We start from the raw sequence: 20,023 nt of genomic DNA, 5'->3' as shown, positions 1-20,023 counted from the left end.
AGTTTCTTTATTTAAAACATGTTTTTGATCAAATTTTAGGGTAGACAACTTGTAGATTACTGTTTTTTTACATTTATCTCCATTCCCAAGTACATGTTATTCTATTTGGCTGAAAATTTGCCCAGAGATAGTCAAAACACAGGACTTTAAGTTGTTAAAAGAATTTGTATAGTTTTACAATACAAGAAAAGTTACATGCACTAATATCAGAGTAAAAATTATACAGTCCAGTCGGGTTACCATTTGATCTTGCATGCCGAGCTACCCAAGCAAGATTCTATTTTTCTAAGCTTTAGGGAGTCAATAGTAGTGTAAATTTAAAATCGAGAATGAATTCTGCCGTTGCGTTAACCCCTATCTTGATTTTAAAGGAGAACCGTTTTTGCTCAATATCTCCGCCATTTTTAACTTTCCGACAAAAAGTGTAAGGACTGAAATTGTTGAAAATATGATTTCCGATAAGTAATTTCTTTTATTATAAATTTTTTGTGCTGTCGATATTTTCCGAGTTTTGGGAGGAAATAATGGTAGGAAATAGTGACAATTAGAGCATAATTATTGAATTATCTCGTTTATTATTAGTTTTATAACAAAAACGTACCTATACATAAATGGACCAAAATTCAATTTTATACAATTTTAATCCCTTTAATTTTTTGCTAAAATCAATATTTCAGGTAGTACGTATGCGGCAAAGGCGCGAGCATAATACCTGATTGGTTTGATAGCAGTGGTTTTTGTTCAATATCTCCTCCATTTTCAATTTTTCGACAAAAATTTTAGGAACTGAAATTGTTCCAAATAAATCGTGTTTACAATAATTATTACAATTTTTTTTAACCATTTTTTTTCGTATGGTCGATACTTTCCGAGTTAATTGTACTTAATGTAGACGCCTATATTTTTGACTCTGATATTATTCCACGCGCTTTTTTTATATTGTAAAACTATAAAAAAAATTTAACCACTTAAAGTCCTGTGTTTTGGCTATTTGTGGGCAAATTTTTAGTCAAATCGAAGGAGATGTTTTTCGGGAATGGAGCAAAATATTAAAAACGGTATTTTAACGTTTTCTACACAATAATAAAATGTTTAATCAAAATAACTTATTATAATGCGTTATAATGACATTTTTGTATCCCTACTGTTAAAACATTACTTTTCCATTGATATATTACGAAAAAAATGGAAATTTATTTAAATAAATACCAAATCACTATAAAATTTTCATGGACCTCCACTTACAACTTGTGAACCCCCATTTTTATTTTACGCCAATGTAGACCCCGTTGAGTCCCTCGTGGACCCCTGGGGGTCCACCTGAACCACTTTGGGAATCACTGTGTTGAACAGTAAAGGGGCTAGTGAATCTCCTTGCCTGATTACTGTGTTTGTTTATATGGGTTCTGTTATTATTCCATTGACTTTAATTTCTATATTTCTTACATATATGTTTTCCATCAGTTTTATGATATCCAGTGGTAAATTTTTGTCACATAGTAGGTGTATCGCATCTTTTAATTGGATTAAAAGTTAAAGACAAAAAAGTTATGCGATAAAATATCCGTTGCCCAACCCAAAATGCACGCCTTTGACTGGTACTAGAAATGCGCAATTTATGGAATCGATTTATCTCTGGAAGATAAATAGGTGTACCAGTATTCGTTTTTCTAAATATAAGCGTTCTGGAGGTCTTTAAAAAAACTAATTACTAGACGCCATCTACAAAGAGCTCTAACTCCCTTAGGAAGCATTTTCGGACTAGGTGATTTGGGTTAAACCTTAATATTTTGAGCCCAACAATCTACAGTTAAAATATTTCCAATTATTAATAAAACACCCTGTACGTGTTTTGAAATTCAAAAACTATTTACCATTATCAGGCAAGTAGTTGTGTGGAGTACATTTACATATTTCTCTTGTAATATTCATTCTACATTCCACTAAGCAACTACGAAAATTATAAATCTTAAAATAAATGAGGTCTTTTTCGTCTGGATACAAACACTGTCTTTCACTAAGTGGTAGCTCTCTAATCTCTTCCGAAGCTGCAGTATATTGTGGTGTAATGGCTACTATGTGAACTCTTCTGGTTGCGATGAGGATATTCATAGCATTCCAATCGGAGTATTGATAGGGGTTGCTTATTCTGATCTAAAAGTAGATTAATATGAATTTAATTGGATACGTGGAGGTAAAAAGATACACATTAAGAGAAAAATGTAATCTTATAAAAGCCTAGAACGACACGTCAAACAGAAACGCTGCCTGTCCGGGACAATAACTCCTGGAAAATTTTATTATCTTATTATTTATTATTTATATTTATTGATTATTTTTTTTAAACAGTATTGTTAAAATGAAGTAAATGAATTTTATTATTTAGATTTTAAACAAATTAGGTATGTTATATTAAACTTATTCAATAAATTATTAGTTTGATCCTAACGCCACTAAAATATACGTAACGTAAGCTTAAGTTGTTTTTTTTTTAGAGAACCGTCAAAGTTAAACTAAATATTAATTTATTAATAAAATATAAATATCATTAAAATAAATCAGATTGATGTTAAATATAAAGTTTGATAGTCCAGGGCGGATCTGTTTTGAGATGGACGATGAGAGGTGACTCAAATTTTTTTGCAGAAATTGCTTTAAAATGAATCAGATAATCATATTTGAGTTATCCTCCCTCTCAAAAAGGTCCGGAACATTGCTTAAATAATCAAAATGTCAAAAATGGAAGGAAAAATTCGATTATTTTCTTCGTTTTTTGATTATAACTTTAAAACTGTTCATTTTCGAGAAAAGTTGTACTGACATAAAAGTTGCGTAATTAAATTTCCTACAATATAGAATGGGTTTAAAATTTAAAAAATAGTCACCGTAGTTGCAAAATAGCAAAAATTGCGAAAAAGCCATACAAAAACAAGTATTTGCATTTTACGTTTTTCAACCATTTGTACTACACTTAGGACCTTCATATTTCACCCAAAAAAACTATATGATACAGTAAAATAATAGTGTAAATTTCATTAAGATCGGTTTAGTAGATTTTGCAAAATAAATTTTGCAATCCAGCTTTCGCAAAAAAAAATTAATTTTTTCAAAATATTACAGGACTGAAAATAAAGCAGATAGCAAGTTGAATTTTTTTTTGCTTATAGAAGTGTACTGTACCTTTCATTTGCAATTTTCAAAATTAAAATCGATTAATTACCACGGCGTCAAAAATTTTTTGAAATAAACAATAATTTTTGGTGCTACGCGCAGAACAGCGGTGTTCGATTCACACAAGTTGATTTCCACCAAATTTTCTTCCAATCTTTATCTAATATATTATTTTCTTACTCTATATTTTGTTGTATTTTAATATTTTAATTCCATAAAAATCAAACTAATTTTATTATTGTTTGTGAAATATTGTTTAAACAATTGCATATATTTAAAAATAATAAACTTTTATTATTTAAGCTAAAATATATGAACAAAGAAAGTTTTTGCTAATAAAAGTGTTATTTCAAAGGATAGAGTATGTGTTTTTATTTTGCAATAAACAAATTTATTTATTTATATCGAAATGTAATAAAAATTAAAATGTATCAATCATTATCAAAGGTCATTGGAATGCCCAATCAGAGCAAACTATCCGCTGTCCTGCGCGTAGCACCAATAATCCACAGAGAACGGCAGTTCTCACCAGTGGCGCACAACACCCCTACATGCGACACTATATATACACGAAATTTTCGATTTTCTAAACCTGACTGAATTGAAAATTGGGACAAATTCCATCTTAAAGTTTAGGAAAAGACTCGTCCATTCATATGTCAACCATCAATTTTGGTCCAAGGGTGTGGATTTTACGGCCCTTCCCATTTAAAGCCTGTTTTTCGTTCTCGTCCCCAAAACTCCCAAAAATTTCAAAAATTTAAGCCCGACCTTTACGGCTCTTGATAGCACAGATAATTACCTTTCCAACGCATGTTAAATTTTGAAAATCGGTTATACCATTCAAAAGATATCGAGCTCAGAAATATGACTCAATTTTTATTTAAAAAATGGAAAATGTTTGTGGATATGTATGTATGTATGTATGTATGTATGTGTGTGGAAAAGTTACACCGATCTGAATGTTTTCTTCTGTGTTTCAAGAAGGTGTGAGGGCCGATTCAGAACCGGTCTAATTTTTGACTTCTGACTTTTTTCTTAAGCCAGCTAGAGGGCTGGGTAGATACAAAATAGCATATTTTTTGGGCGTATATATCTTAGGTTCAAGGAAAGACAGGAAAACCGCAAATACACCTAATTAATAGAGTTGAGTTAAGCTTTCAAATGGCGCCTAAGCGATCAAGATAAGACATACACACTGCTCACTATAGCCAAAAAACTGAAAAATTAAACTTTGAAAATTTTGGTTTTTCGACAATTACTCAAAATTTCAACCTACGAATTGCACCAATAACTGAGCGTTTGTAGAAGGACTCAGGACGCGTCTAACGGTGTATACCTCATATCTGGGAAAATTCGAATTTTTAAGTTATAGGCTTCATAAATATGATCAAATCTATTTCTTATGGGAAAAACGGTTCTTCAAGCTCAATAATTCCTGTAATACGTTCAGTTATCACACTCGATCTTGGATGCATCAGATACTAATTGCCAATACGTTTCAAATTCATGTTTAGTGATCAACATCAGGTAAGCCGTTCAGAAGTTATAGAGCTCCAAATTTATAATTAGTCCAGGAACTGAAATTTTTCACTTCGCAATTTTTACAGAATGGATATATTTGCTTGAAAATTTGACAATAAGTAGTGGATAGTCCAAGGATAAAAATCTATATGATGCAGAAATACGCTTTTACCATGGGGTGGTTGCCATCTCATTTCGAGGGTGAAAATTTTTTATTATATTTTGACCGCAAATGCTGGTAAAAATATTAATTATAAGCAAAAAATGTTTATTATACATTTTTTTGATAAAATTAATAGTTTTCGATTTAGTGGTTATCGAAGCTGTTAGTTTTATATCGAAAAAATTACCAGAGAACGGCAGTTCTCGCCAGTGGCGCAGAAATACACCCCCCTATACGCGACACTATTATATGCACGAAATTTTCAATATTCTAAATCTGACTGAATTGAAAATTGTGCCAACTCCCATCTTCAAGTTCAGAAAAAGACTTACCCATTCATATGTCAACCATCCATTTTGGTCCAAGGCTGTCGATTTTACGGCCCTTCCTAATTAGGGTCTGTTTTTCGTTCTGGTCCCCAAAACTCCACAAAAACTTCGAAAATGTAAGTTCGACCTTTGCGGCTTCTAACAATACTGATCATTACCTCTCCAACTCATGTCTAATTTTGAATATTACCAGAGAACGGCAGTTCTCGCCAGTGGCGCACACCCACACCCCCCTACACGCGACACTATATAATCACGAAATTTTCGATTTTCTAAATCTGACTGAATTGAAAATTGGGCCAACTCCCATCTTAAAGTTCAGAAAAATACTCACCGATTTATATGTTAACCATCGATTTTGGTCCAAGGGTGTAGATTTTACGGCCCTTCCTATTTAGGGTCTGTTTTTCGTTCTCGTCCCCAAAACTCCCAAAAACTTTAAAAATTAAGTCCAACCTTTACGGCTTCTAATAGAACTGATCATTACCTTTCCAATGCATGTCTAATTTTGAAAATCGGTTATACCATTCAAAAGTTATAGAGCTTAGAAATGTGACTCAATTTTTATTTAAAAAAGGGAAAATGTTTGTGGATATGTATGTATGTGTGTTTGAAAGTTAAACAGATTTGATATTTTTTCTCTGTGTTTGAAGAGGGGGTCAGGGCTGATTTAGAACCGGTGTAGTTTGTGACTTTTGACCACCCATAAGCCAGCTATAGGACTTGGTAAGTACAAAACGGCATATATTTTGGGGGTATATATATTCGGACCAAGACGAGGCAGGAGAACTGCAAATACATCAAATCAATAGTGTTGACCTAAGCTTTCAAATGGTGTTTAAGTCGTCAGGATTAGACATACACACAGCTCAGTATAGCCGAAAAACTGAAAAACTAAACTTTGAAAATTTTGGTTTTTCGACAATTACTCAACATTTCAACCTACGAATTGCGCCAATAACTTAGCGTTTGTGGAAGGACTCAAGACGAATCTAACGGTGTATACCTTATATCCGATAATATTCGAATTTTTAGGTTATAGGCTTCATACATATTATAAAATCTATTTCCTGTGGGAAAAACGGTTTCTCAAGCTCAATAATTCCTGTAATAGCTTCAGTTATCATACTTAACCTTAGATCCATCAGATACTGCTAGTCAATACGTTTCAAACTCATGTTTACTGATCAAAATCGGTTAAACCGTTTAGAAGTTATTAAGCTACAAATGTATAATCCATTTAACGATTATTCCCGAAATGGTTTATGTAGTTGTAGTGGTTACGACGCTAAATTTCATCTGGCAACGGGCAATCCGACTTCATTTACCGGCCATCTCAATATTTTTGTTTCAATCTATTTCGAATAGAAAAAAATCTAATGTACATTCGATATTACATTCGATAATACATTTGGGATATAATGCAACAAAGGTGACCATTTATAAAGCTAGACGTGTAATAGGGGAACATTGCATTCAACTTCATACATTTAATTTATAAATAACTTTGAAAAACTCCTGATACAAGAATAAAAAACCGCTAAACGCCGTAAAAATGAGTGGCGCATAAAATATTTCAGCTACAAAAGATCTGATATGAATATAACGTGGCGCGAAAATGGATTTTCATTTGATGCAAATCAAAATTCTAGTTTTATTTTAAAAGATTTTTCCATAATATTTGCTAAATTTGAAGTAAACGCGCCACAAAAGAGTTTCAAAATTCAAACTGTATCAAAGTTACTCTTTTGTGGCGCGTTTACTTCAAATTTAGCAAATATTATGGAAAAATCTTTTAAAATAAAACTAGAATTTTGTTTTGCATCAAATGAAAATCAATTTTCGCGCCACGTTATATTCATATCAGATCTTTTGTAGCTGGAATATTTTATGCGCCACTCATTTTTACGGCGTTTAGCGGTTTTTTATTCTTGTTAATGTTTACTTAAAAAAAATTCCTGACGCCGTGGTGTTAATCGATTTCAATTTTGCAAAATTGCAAATGAAAGGTACAGTACACTTCTATAAGCAAAAAAATTTTCAACTTGCTATCTACTTTATTTTCAGTCCTGTAACATTTTGAAAAAATGAATTTTTTTTTACGAAAGCTGGATTGCAAAATTTATTTTGCAAAATCTATTAAACCGATGTTAATTAACTTTACAGTACTGTTTTACCGTATCATAAAGTTTTTCAGGGTGAAATGTGAAGGCCTTAAGTGTAGCATAAATGGTTGAAAAACGTAAAATGCGAATACTTGTTTTTGTATGTTTTTTTTCACAATTATTGCTATTTTGCAACAAGGGTGACTATTTTTTAAATTTTTAGCCAATTCTAAATTGTAGGAAATTTAATTACGCAACTTTTATGTCAATACAACTTTTCTCGGAAATGAATACTTTTTAAAGTTATAATCAAAAAACCAAGAAAAAAATCGAATTTTTCCTTAATTTTTTGACATTTTGATTATTTAAACAATGTTCCGGACCTTTTTGAGAGGGAGGATAACTCAAATATTATTATTTGATTTATTTTCAAGCAATTTCTGCAAAAAAATTTGAGTCACCTCTCAACGTCCAAATGTACTAATATTTTTACAGATGCGCCCTGGTCTATGAGTATAGTTTGAGAGGAATGTATTAAGGACTAACATTTCAGGTCAGTGGCGTAGCTAGGGTGGGGCGGAGGGGGAGGGCGGTCCGCCCCGGGTGTCACCCCTGAAGGGGTGAGACCCGAGAGACCCAATCACAAAAGAATGAATCGTTACTTTGTGACTTTACTCACGTAACAATCTAAATCTAATCGATATTATTTTGTGAACACACAAACCGATAAAAGTCGAGGTCAAAGAGGCATTTCTTGGATTTTTTCCGTTGATCTAAGTAACAAAATTCTCAAGAAGCTTGATGGTTGAAAACTGATTTGTTTTCAACCCTGTAAATTTCAAAGTGTTCGTCCAATAAAAACTTTCTTCACGTTTTATATATTTTATTGTGTGACGTGAATTTATTAACGTAAAAGATCGAGTTCTGCGTTGCTAATGAGTTTATTTATTAACAAAAAGAAAAGATAAGAAAAACGTTTGTCATTAGAAAAGTCACTGAAAAATCCTCCTCTCCCTACGAATCTCAAATAATACTTAGAAAAACCAAAATTTGTGACAGCGATTGCGAAAACAACTCAAAATTATTGTATCAACATATTCAATATTGTCACCCATACCTGTTCCTGTTACCCATAGTGCGTAAAGAAATAAAAGTTTGTATTGTGTTACTCTTATCTTTACGTACTAAAAGACACTCCCAATAATACAGTCCATTTAACAAACCCAGAGAAGACAAGGCGGTTGAATATTCTCAAGAAAGCACTAAACACTTCACTCTCAAGCCGCCTGCCTTTTCTCCACTTGAAATAATTGATGGTGTAGAAATATTATGAAGTGTCGTTCACAGGGATACGATAATGCAGCTGTTATGAGCGACGTACATGGAGGAATACAAGCTATTACTAAAGCAAAAATCAAAAAGGTCATTTTCGTCGGATCTATTGATCATTTAATTAATTTATGTGGCCAGCACTCTTTTGCGCAAAACACATCTTGTGTAACATTTTTCGGAACTATAGAAGCAATTTTTAATTTTTTTCTGGTTCCATTAGCTGCTAGGAAGTACTTATTAAACACGGCAAAACATCTGTTAAGCGACTTTACACAACGCGTTGGAGTTCTCAGTCACTGCACACTATGCTGGCTGCAGTTAAAGTATTGGCACAACATTTTTATAGTATTGTTGCTTCAATTGAGGAATTATCTCATCAAAAAGAAAATTTATACACCAGCGGTGCTGCACATAACCTTATGCCCTCTTTGTGCAATTAAAGGCATAACCGTTGATCAATCAGCGACCAAAATAGGGGCACTTCGTCTCTATATTAAAGAAAAACGTATCATATTATAAATGAAGCAATACATAGATTTTGCCACGAGAAAATATGAGGACGACGACATTTCCACCTAAAACTAATTCGATGAAGAAAACGAATGCATGTTGAGTTAGCTACCGATATAGGACTTACACTTCGGGCCGAACTTCAAAAAGATATGTTGGAATGTTTTGACATATTCAATGTTGAACTCGAAACTAGATCAGTCCATTCATATGGCTTCATTGTTCGAGGCTGTACCGACACACACTTTGCTTTTTCGCGAACAGTGAACAGTTGAAATTAGCTGTTTTAACATTTTGTGACTTTTAGCATGAAGAGGTATCAGAAGAAGACCTCCTGCTAGAAATACCAAGGCTCAGAAAACTTTTAACAGCGGCCAATATTACAGTTATCTAAATGGTTAGCTCTGTAGACTTTTTAAAACTCATTGTGGAATGGGATTTCATGGAATCTCTCCCAAACTTAATGGTCGCCTTAAAATTGTCTATGACCATTTTTGTATCGGTTGCTTCATGTGAGAGAAGTTTTGGGAAGCCAAAATCAATCAAGAATTACTTGCGAGAAACAATGACGTCTAAAAGGCTAAATAACCTCGGTTTATTAACCCTTTGCGGTCGTTGTCTATGGGCAAAATCACTAGTAATATTCAGGGTGTCCCGAAAAGATTGCTCATAAATTATACCACAGATTTTGGGGTCTGTTGACCTCAGTCAATACTGACTTTTCGAGAAAGTAATAAGAGGCAAAAAAGTGACGACCGCAAAGGGTTAACTATCGAACATAAAGCAACACAAAACATAAATTAAAAAAATGTGATTTTCAGAGTTTGTCGCTAGTAAAGCTAATAGACCTGGATCCCGCGTACCAAAAAAAGTTGATTAGTAGCAAGCTAAAAATTTGTTAATAGCTTAACGGTGTCCGGTGTCTAGTCCGACAAACCTTGATGTATGGCATCACTGGAACAGTGGAAGTTTTAATTGTGGAATAGTTTAAAAATTTGGAACGTCAGACTGCGAAAACGTTCCATGTATTTTGTCGGACAGAACTTCCAATTAATTTGTTACCACTTCATTAAACTCTCATTTTCAAAAATCAGACTGGTGTTTATCACAAACTGGGCATTTTAATGAGTGGAACCCGAAGAACATGTAAAATGACAGGAATCATATTATTGGTTAGTAATAGCAGTCTGAATTTTGCATGAAAGTTTAATGAAAGGGTAACAAATCAATTGGATATTCTGTCCGACAAAATACATGGGATGTTTTCGTAATCTGACGTTCCAAATTTTTAAACTGTTCCACAATTAAAACTTCCTCTGTTCCAGTGTTGCCGTACATCAAAGTTTGCCCGACTACACACCGTTAAGCTATTAACAAATTTTCAGCTTGCTATTAATCAACTTTTTTTTGGTACGCGGGATCCAGGCCTATAAAACAAAATATTTTAATTCATTCACTTAGTGTAAACCAAAAAAGTAAATAAATTGTTATACAGAACTGCCAGGAACTAGATAGTGGTAGCTCAAGATAGGGAGACATTAAGAGACATAGAGAAGGCCTATGTTCAGCAGTGGACGATTACGGCTAGATTATGATGATGATGATAATACTCTTGATATACTATTTAATGCAGTTTCGTTAATTATAATACTTAATTTTTTCATTATTCAAAACATACTTTTATCGGATTTTCGTTGATTTTAACAACCTTTATTTTTAGGATTTGGGGTGACACCATCGATTACCGCCCCGGGTGTCACCCATGCTAGCTACACCACTGTTTCAGGTCCAGGTAATATTTGAGATTATAAAGATATGGAAGACAGGAATGGCTCAAGGAGTGGTTAACATAAGTTTTTATTCCTTTACCAACAAGTAGAAATGTCAAAAAATGCAGCGATTTTAGAGTCATAAGTAATTTTACTATACTGCCATGTCACGTGTTTTAAAGCTATTTCTAAAACTGTTTTTGTTAGTTTATATACATGTTAAGGTAAAAAGTTCCACTCACAGATTTAGCCGCTAATTGTTTATTAATTGTTTAAACAATAAGAATTGTTTTGCATAAATAATTTTAAAAATATGGTTGAAATCATCATTTTACTTTGATAAAATATTTTTCTATTTTGTTTTTGATTATTAGCCCAATAAATGACCGTTTTGGAGTGTAATTTCCAGGGGCAACTCCGAATTGCATGAAAATTTGAATTAAGTTCTACTTACCCTCCACTTCAAAGTTGAATTTGTACCGTTGGTTGCTTTTACTTGGGGGGTGATGTGTACCCCTTCTCGGAGGTGAAAAACGCGTGTTTAAAATAAGGTCGGAAATGGATAAATTGACTTATTTTAAGCACCTTTTGTTCTATTAAGTTTTTTACGTAAGTCAATACTTTTCGAGTTATTCGCGATCAAAAATGTTGATTTTTCGACAAAAAGACTACGTTTTAAGACCATTTTTCCCAAATAACTCAAAAAGTAAATATTTTATCGAAAAAAATATATTTAGTAAAAGTGTAGCCTATAAAAAAAAATGATGCACCAGTAAAGTCTACAAATTGAGTAGAAGCAAAGTTGTAGCTCATGAAAAATACGTTCTTATTCGTCTAATTGCAAATCGAATAATTCAACGCCAAATCACCGAAGAAAGAAGCGTTTTTCGGGAAAACCCTATTAAAATTTTTAACGTGTCGAAAAAACCTTATTATTTGTTTTTTACAAACGTTTACAGAATTAAAAATAAACGAGTTACACTGAAAAAAAAAAGTTGCCCCCTTTTTTTTGGTAAAAAAAATCGTGAAAATCTGCCTCTGTTTAGCACCCTAAATGAAATTAATCGTTTGGCTTCACCATCTATTTTAACTGCATGTGTATTGTTTATATGATCTGTAAGTTTGATTGGTTTGAAGTGCTTATTTTTTAAAATATTTGGTTTTATAGTAAAAAAAAATTCTAAAAATTTTTGAAAAATTTAATTTTTTCAAAATAACTTAAAAAGTATTAGTGATAAGAAAATGCGCATCCGCTAGAAAAAATATTCTAATTCGAATTTTTTGAACAATCTTACTCAAAAAGGACTCCTTTTAACAAATTTGCATGTTGCCGGGACCAAAAGGTGGTCAAAAATTTTTTAAACGTTTTTTTTTGTTTTTTTCCTAAAATTATTTTTTTTGCATGAAAAATTTATTCCGAATTTATTCCTTTCATTTGCACCATACTGTCGGTGGAAAATAGTGTCGAGCACGCTTGATTAGCAATTAAAAAACAAAGGAGTTTTGAATACTGTATTGCAAAAAACTCTTCTGGATTTCATCAATCGATGTTTAAAGAATATCTACTTACCTTGGCAACATTCAAATTTTCAGTTTTTGACATAGTTTTTGAGGGTTAAAAATAGCCGATTTCGCAATTTTTCAATTTTTAATCGCTTATATGTCAAAAACTATCATTTTTAGAGAAAAGTCACTAAAGACCTTTTTTGTTTGGAATGATCCAAAAAACCGAAAAAAACTTTTTTCATGCAAAAAAAATAATTTTAGGAAAAAAACAAAAAAAAAAACGTTTAAAAAATTTTTGACCACCTTTTGGTCCTGGCAACATGCAAATTTCTTAAAAGGAGTCCTTTTTGAGTAAGATTGTGCAAAAAATCCGAATTAGAATATTTTTCCTAGCGGATGCGCATTGGCTTTCTGGACTAATTACAATTTGAAAGTTCAAAAATTTTGAGCTCTTATACAGTATGTCTGCGTAACTAGGAACCATATAGGAAACTTTTTTCTTATAAATTTTACGAAAAACGTTATTCTTCATAAAATGCTCTGCATAGTCTTAAATCTAAAACTCAACCATCAGATATCAAATTTTATAGAAGGTATGTCAAAAATATGAATTTCGTTATAGAGTAAAGTATTTTTATATTTCAGAAGATCAAACATTGTTATTAGGAAAGGTTGTTTGGAATTAAAAACTATGAATATGCAATTACATTTTTCTAATTAAAAAAAAATACAAATTTTTCTCAAATTACTGATACCCAACATAATTTTATTACAATTGTGATAACTAGAGCTCGGGAAATATGCAAAATGCATATTAAGTGCATATTTGCATATTTTGAATAAATTTTGTAAGTGCATATGCATTTATTAAAATTGCATATTTTTAGACTATTTTGCATTTTTTTTTACATAGATGCATTTTAAAGAGAAATGAGAAGTCTCAGATCTAAACAATAAATCTGAAAATTCTCGTGGAACCACTTTCTGGTAATATCCTTATTATCTGCCTTTTACAATTTATAGGGCGACGAATAAAGGAGACGAAGGAGAATCTACAATATGCAGTCACACCTTGTTAGTGAAAACATTTTGTTATTGTTAAGTGATGCTGCGCCAAATGATCAACAGTGGACAACATTTAAAAATATTTTTTCAAATTTGTTACTTGTCTAGAGCACGCTTCTGCTACAAATAGAGTAGCAGGAGGCTACAAACTGTAAGGATGGAATTTCCAACGGTCAATACCCTTCTATAAAAAATAAAAACATATTTTTAAAAGCCCTTCTGCGAGTATAGTTGTATAAAGATCGTTTACCTAATGTGCCTTTACCACCTGAACCTGTGATAACTAGATGGAGAACATGGTTAAATTCTGTAAATTTCCTAACCGATATTTTGAGGGAATTAGAGACGTCATTTGTAGTTTCGATGTAGACGTAACTCAGGTGCTATGAAAAATGTGTGGATTTTTAAAAAAACCGTTATTAAAAAGTAATTTTACGCATATCCAAATCAATTTTGTAAATATTGCTTAGCCAATTAATTAATTAGAAAACGAAACATGTCTTTAGACCAAGGTATTGAAATTATCAATTCATTAAATGAAATAATTAAACACCTTGGTGAAACCAACAAAGTATCAAAAATTCTGCTCGGCCTTAAAGAAAAATGAGAAATATCACAAAATATTTAAAAAAAATATTATTAAGATGGGGAAATGTGAAGATAATTTAATTTTATAGGTAGAACCCTCAATTAAACAATATTTTAAGTTTGGTTCTTTAACTTCATGTGAAGTAGAAAGAAGTTTCTCCGTGTATGCTTAAACAATTACAATCAGGTATACCTATAGTAGAAAATTTAAATATTAAAGAATGATGATAAATACAAAGAATAAATGAATATAATGATGTAGGTTATAGAAATTTCATAGAAATTTCAGCATAAAAAAATATTTTTTTATTTAGCTTTATTTTGCCTCGACAGTCTATTGGAATCAAATAAATAATTAAGTATACCTTCAAAACAAGGATTACCGTGTTGTTTATTTATATGCATTAAATGCATAAAAGCATATTTAAGTGCATATTTCAACTGTTTTTTGTGCATATTTGCATGCATATTTTAGGGTTTTTTAAGTGCATATTTCCCAAGCTCTAGTGATAACTATTTTGTTATCAATTTTACGAAAAAAGTTATTCTTCATAAAGTGCTCTACCTGGTCTAAAATTTAAGATGCAATCATTAGATATCAAACTTTTTCAATTTTATACGAGGTATGTTAATAAATATGAATTTCGCTCAACAGGTAAGTACCTTTATAGTTCACAATATTTCAATTAGAAGAATGTAATTGAATATTGAAACACAGCTTTTATTCCTAAATAACTTTTCTTAATAACAATTTTCGATATTATGAAATATAAAGCTACTTTATTCTTGAGTGAAATTAATATTTTTTGACATACCGCTTATAAAATTAATACAATTTGATATCTAATCTTGGATTTTATACGATGCAAAGAATTTTATAGAGAATAAGTTTTTTTCGTAAAACTGATCATAAAAAAGGGATCAATAGGTTCCAAGTTACGCAGATATAATGAGCTCAAATTTTTCTCTAACATTTATTATTTTTTAAGCTTGTTATTAAAAGTTATTTAGGTAAGTTGCACAAAAAAAAGTTTGACGACTTTGTACAAACATTTTTTTAACTGATATTTTTCGGTTTCTGTGTTACATTTTTTTATCTTTCTTAATTTTCTCACAAAGAAGTTGTTTATTTTAAGTCTAAAGCAAAATAGTGTATTCAAAATGCTTCAAAAAGCAAGATCTGGATCCAAATGACATTAAACTATACCTCGTTTTTTAAATAAGAGGAGTAAAATCTGCACTCGGCTGGATTCTTAATTATGATTAGGCAATCGAAAGTACATACTTAAAAACCCCTAACCAAAATGTTAGTCCCCTATGTGGACTCAGATGTCCCCTATTGTAAAAAAGGTGTTTTTCCGAAAAAAATGTTTTTGAGGTATCCGTTGCTTTATAAAATGTGAAAAAAATTGTGAAAATATATTGTAATGTTCAAAAATATTCTGATTTTTTTCAGATTTTTTGGATCAAAATTTTTCCTGGCCTCAATTTTAATCCAACAAATCTAAAAAAAATCAGTGTGTTTCTGGGCATAACAGTGTATGTTCATAATTTTTTTCCGATTTTTTAAAGCAAAGAATCGCTCAGTAAACGCTAAAAATATGAGGGGAGAATCCCAAAAATGGGTTTTATCGAATTTTGAGGAGTTTCCGGTGAGTAAGTGACAAATCTATCCAAGCCATTCAAAATAATGGAAAAAGATACACTAAAAATAATTGTTTCGCAGCTAGCCAAAAATTACCTATATAATAGCATTTAAAATTCATAGGTTCATTCAGTTATATCGGCGATTTTTTGTGTTTTCTGTCATATTCCTTTAATTTTTAGATTTTTAGTCTGCATTTATATATAAAATTAGTTCTTTTCAGCTGTGGAAGCACGCCAAATGGAATTCTATTTTAGTGACGTCACGTTGCCTAACAATCGTCGATTCTCTCATTATGAAATTCTATTTTGTGACGTCAGCAAAATAGAATTCTATTTGTCGTGCTCTGGTGCCAGAACTGTTTAGTGACATATAATTATAATATTTACGGATTACAGTTAAAGACCAACATAATCAACCAAAAAAGAAGATGAATCTGGTTATTTTTCTACTGACATTATTGGGTATGAATCTGTCTTTTAAATTTACTCCTATTTAAAAAATGAACCGACTTTGTTAGATGATACCGAAATAATGAATATTAAGATACGTTAGACAGGGTTTGGTTTTATTCGCTCTGTTGTTTAGCTTATACTCATAAATTTTTACAAACGGTTTACATACACACATGAAGGTATAATAGAAAATGGAAAAATTATTATTAACAAATTCAGTAAGTCGATGATATGGTACTAATCGCTGACAACGAGCTAGATCTATAAACTCTGTTTAATAGAGTCGTACAAGAACGATATAGGTATGGTAACGAGCGATTGGGATTACACACACAATTATTGGGATCAAAGCTAGCCGTGCAAAAAATTACGTATGTCTTATTTTAATTTGAATTTATATCATTGGTTTATCAATTAATTTTGATTAGCATTATAAAACATAAAAAATCAGTCAAAACCAGAATTTTAATCAAAAATAAAAAGAATTAACAAAATTATAAGTAACAATAATAAATAAAATCAAACAAGATGCTGTACATTAGGGCGCATCGAAAACGGCGAAAAAAAATTTTTTTCTGCGATGGAAAAGTAATACCCCACAAAAGTTGCCCAATCAACTGTTAAGTATTTTGGTAAATTTTTTTCGAAATTGGAAAATAGCTTCTGCCCGCCCCAAGACAATTAAAAATTTGAAAAAATGTTAACAGACGAAAAAAATTTTTTATTTCGAAACGAAAATGTAATAGCTCACAAAAGTTGCCTAACACACTATTTAGTATTTAAGTAAAATTGAGTTGAAATAAAAAAATATTTTCTGCCCCCCACGGCAACTCAAAATTAGAAAAAATACATTAATATGCGAATTTCTTTTGTACGAGAAATGTAATATGTACTTTATAGAAATTGAATAAATAAATTTGGTTTAAATTGGAAAATATTTTCTGGTTTCACAAGGCAATTAATAATTTTACTTAAGAAAAGTATACTAAAACATTATTTTTATACAAAATAGCCTCACTTATCATGACGTCATTCAAGTTGTTTAATACTAAAATAAATATAAAGCAAAGTACAAAATTAGGCATATAAATATTACAAAAAATATGGTAAAAGCATTCTATTCGAAGATGTCTTCCGATTTAGCATTAAAGTGAGGCATAGTTTTTCTGGAATCAATTCGAGTTTTTATAAATCCATCCCTCGAATACGCTCCACAAACTACTAGAGAAGCTTGTGTCACAAGCTTGACACATCGTTCTACACATTGTTTGTGGCAGTGATATTTCTCAATCTTAATGTTAAAAGGGTCTAGTTAGGATTCTTAATAAAATCTCACTCGAAAATCTAGAGAATATGGATGGTTCTATAAGGTGATATTCTTGTTAGTTAATTAAAACAAAGTAGTCGTTTGAATCAAAATTTTTATAGGAGAAAGTTTTAAGACCCTCACGTTTTTTGATTTGGTCACTGGCAAACTTCTTTTGATGTCCAAGGGGTAGAGGGTAGATCATTTTAATGTCGCAGACATACAAACCACTGAAGCGGTTTTTTAAGATGTTCTTGTAACAGCCATATTACACTACCCTTAACGCCAGTATTTACGACTATCTTGTCACATCCAATAGCTGAATTTGATACTTTCTGATATACCAGACAGCGGATACCCATATCCGAAATATTTGCACCCTGGCTCATGCACAAGTGTTATGTGTTCTTCCACGATCAATTGACCATAAAACTTGGTACTGTTTTTTACTTGAGCTAAAGTTCTGTCTTTGCGTCGGTAACTTTCTTCTTTTACCGTTGATTTCTCTGATTATAGGGAGTTTTTGTGCACACAAATACGTAAACGTAACGCATCTTTTTGACATATACGCTTGCGCATTAATGGTTGAACTCCCGTATCGCGATACGTATTACCTAAGGTTACGGGCTGGTACGTTAGGTTCATACGCATCTCTATCGAGCCGAAAGTCACCGAATGCACACGAGGATCTTGCCCGATTACCTACCAAATGAACATTTCATCAGCGTACTACCCGTTTATAAACATTTTAAGGTTATATTGGTTATTGGTTTACTCTATTTGAGTAAAATTATTCTGTGTTTGTAATTGGAAATTGGAACTTCATAATAGATTTAAAATTTTATTGTTTTTAAGTTGTCTATTAATAAAGCAAAATAAACAAATCTTGTATTAATTTAAGAAATACAGTGATCACCACAATTAATAACTAGAAAAACAAATGACCTAGTTTCAGTAAAATTTTCAAATAAATATTACCACACTATTTACATTATACCTACTGGAATTCTGATGTAGGTATACAATAATTTACAACTAAAAAGTAGGTATAAACAAAAATAAAAAAATTTTAACCTAAGGAAAAATAATATTTTTATATTTAAATAGAAGCAATTAAAACCATACAATTTCATCATTCATTTATCTTTTTTTACATTTGTATATTAATTGTATATTGTGTGAACATTGTTTTATTTTTTTAAATGTCAACGGAATTTAAAAATGACTTTACGATTTGCTTTACGTTACGTTAAGGCAGTTACAAAAACTACCTATTTTAACATTCATCCTCTACGACACGTTAGTTGCTTTACGTATACGGAGATACGTACGTTACGTAGTAACAAAAACTCCCTAATATTTGTTTTTGCTTTCCCTATCAATCGATCTTATCACCATTTTTCTGGGACCTCTTAGATTTAATAGAAATGCGCGCTCATCCAGAGCCGCTTTTTGAGATTTGCTACAAAGAAAATTAATCAGAGTGTTACATTTGCATGATGCAAGATCGAAACGTGTAGTTTTACTTTTGTTCTTAAAGCGTTGAATTTTATTTTTGTAAAATTCACTATTTTGCCTGTTCTTAAATGGTTTCATAAGTTTCATATATTTGTCATGATAGGCTTTTAAAAGCTGACTAATTCTTGTATGTTAAATTATTGGAATTAAAGCATTTTTCCATATTTCCTCCAATTTAATTGCAACATGTTCGGCAATACCAGAAAATTCCGACTCTTTTTTGCTGACTTTCTTATCCTCTTGCAAGCAAAAAACTTTATCGCTTGTTTGTATTTCGGTAAAACATTTTCAGGTATATTTGGTGGTTGCCCAAAAATGAGGCGGTCCACAGCATATCCTGATTTTATTCCCCATCGTCCTGGTTTATCTATTTTAAAAATTTTAATTTAAAAACAACAATAATAGCAAAGTAAGGCATCGCACCAAACATAATTGAAAATTACACGCACGAACTCATGAAATGGGACATTTCAAAGGGGTTGGGGAGACTGAAAAAACAAATAAAACTTTAAATATCGTTTAAATTTGTAATTGACAACATTTTAAGTTTTCTTTAATTGATCTTAGATCGAGTTAGCACATATTTTATTCCAAATAATATAAATTGAAATTTCCATTAAAATCTGATATTTAATAAAATTCAAGGTCGTTGGGGGAGCAGAAAATTCGCTTAGAAAAGAAAATTAAAAATACTAATATGCTGAAAAATAACACTAGCAACTTTTTCACGCTATTAGATATAACATTTCCAATTTTTATTTTTTCGATGCACCCTACTGTACATGTCCACCACCAACATCTCTACATAACCTAACTTTTCGTGTTAAGTTGACGTACACTGCAAAGTTGACGTAAACTGGAAAGTATATCTGCATTAAGAATAGACATGCACTGTATAGCTATCTCTGTCGTTCAGAGCCACCTATGGTGACAATAATTTTGGATCACACGTTATCAAAGTCAACGAAAAGAAAACAAAAACAATGTTGATTTTAAAGACGTGTAGAGTTCTTTTTCTAACTTAGAACCTGGACAAA

General features: G+C 31.4%; 1 protein-coding gene across 1 annotated transcript in view; it reads right to left on the bottom strand.

The window, feature by feature from the left end:
• Positions 1-20,023, bottom strand: part of LOC114325876 (sodium channel protein Nach-like) — a 101,851-nt gene that overhangs the window by 14,786 nt on the left and 67,042 nt on the right. Inside the window, exon 4 of the mRNA XM_050660333.1 lies at positions 1,875-2,154. Within this exon, the coding sequence (XP_050516290.1) occupies positions 1,875-2,154 (280 nt within the window). The remainder of the gene's footprint in view (positions 1-1,874; positions 2,155-20,023) is intronic.

The sequence above is a fragment of the Diabrotica virgifera genome, chromosome 1 (genome assembly GCF_917563875.1).
Source record: "Diabrotica virgifera virgifera chromosome 1, PGI_DIABVI_V3a".
Lineage (NCBI taxonomy): Eukaryota > Metazoa > Arthropoda > Insecta > Coleoptera > Chrysomelidae > Diabrotica > Diabrotica virgifera.
This window is presented reverse-complemented; position numbering and strand designations above follow the sequence as displayed.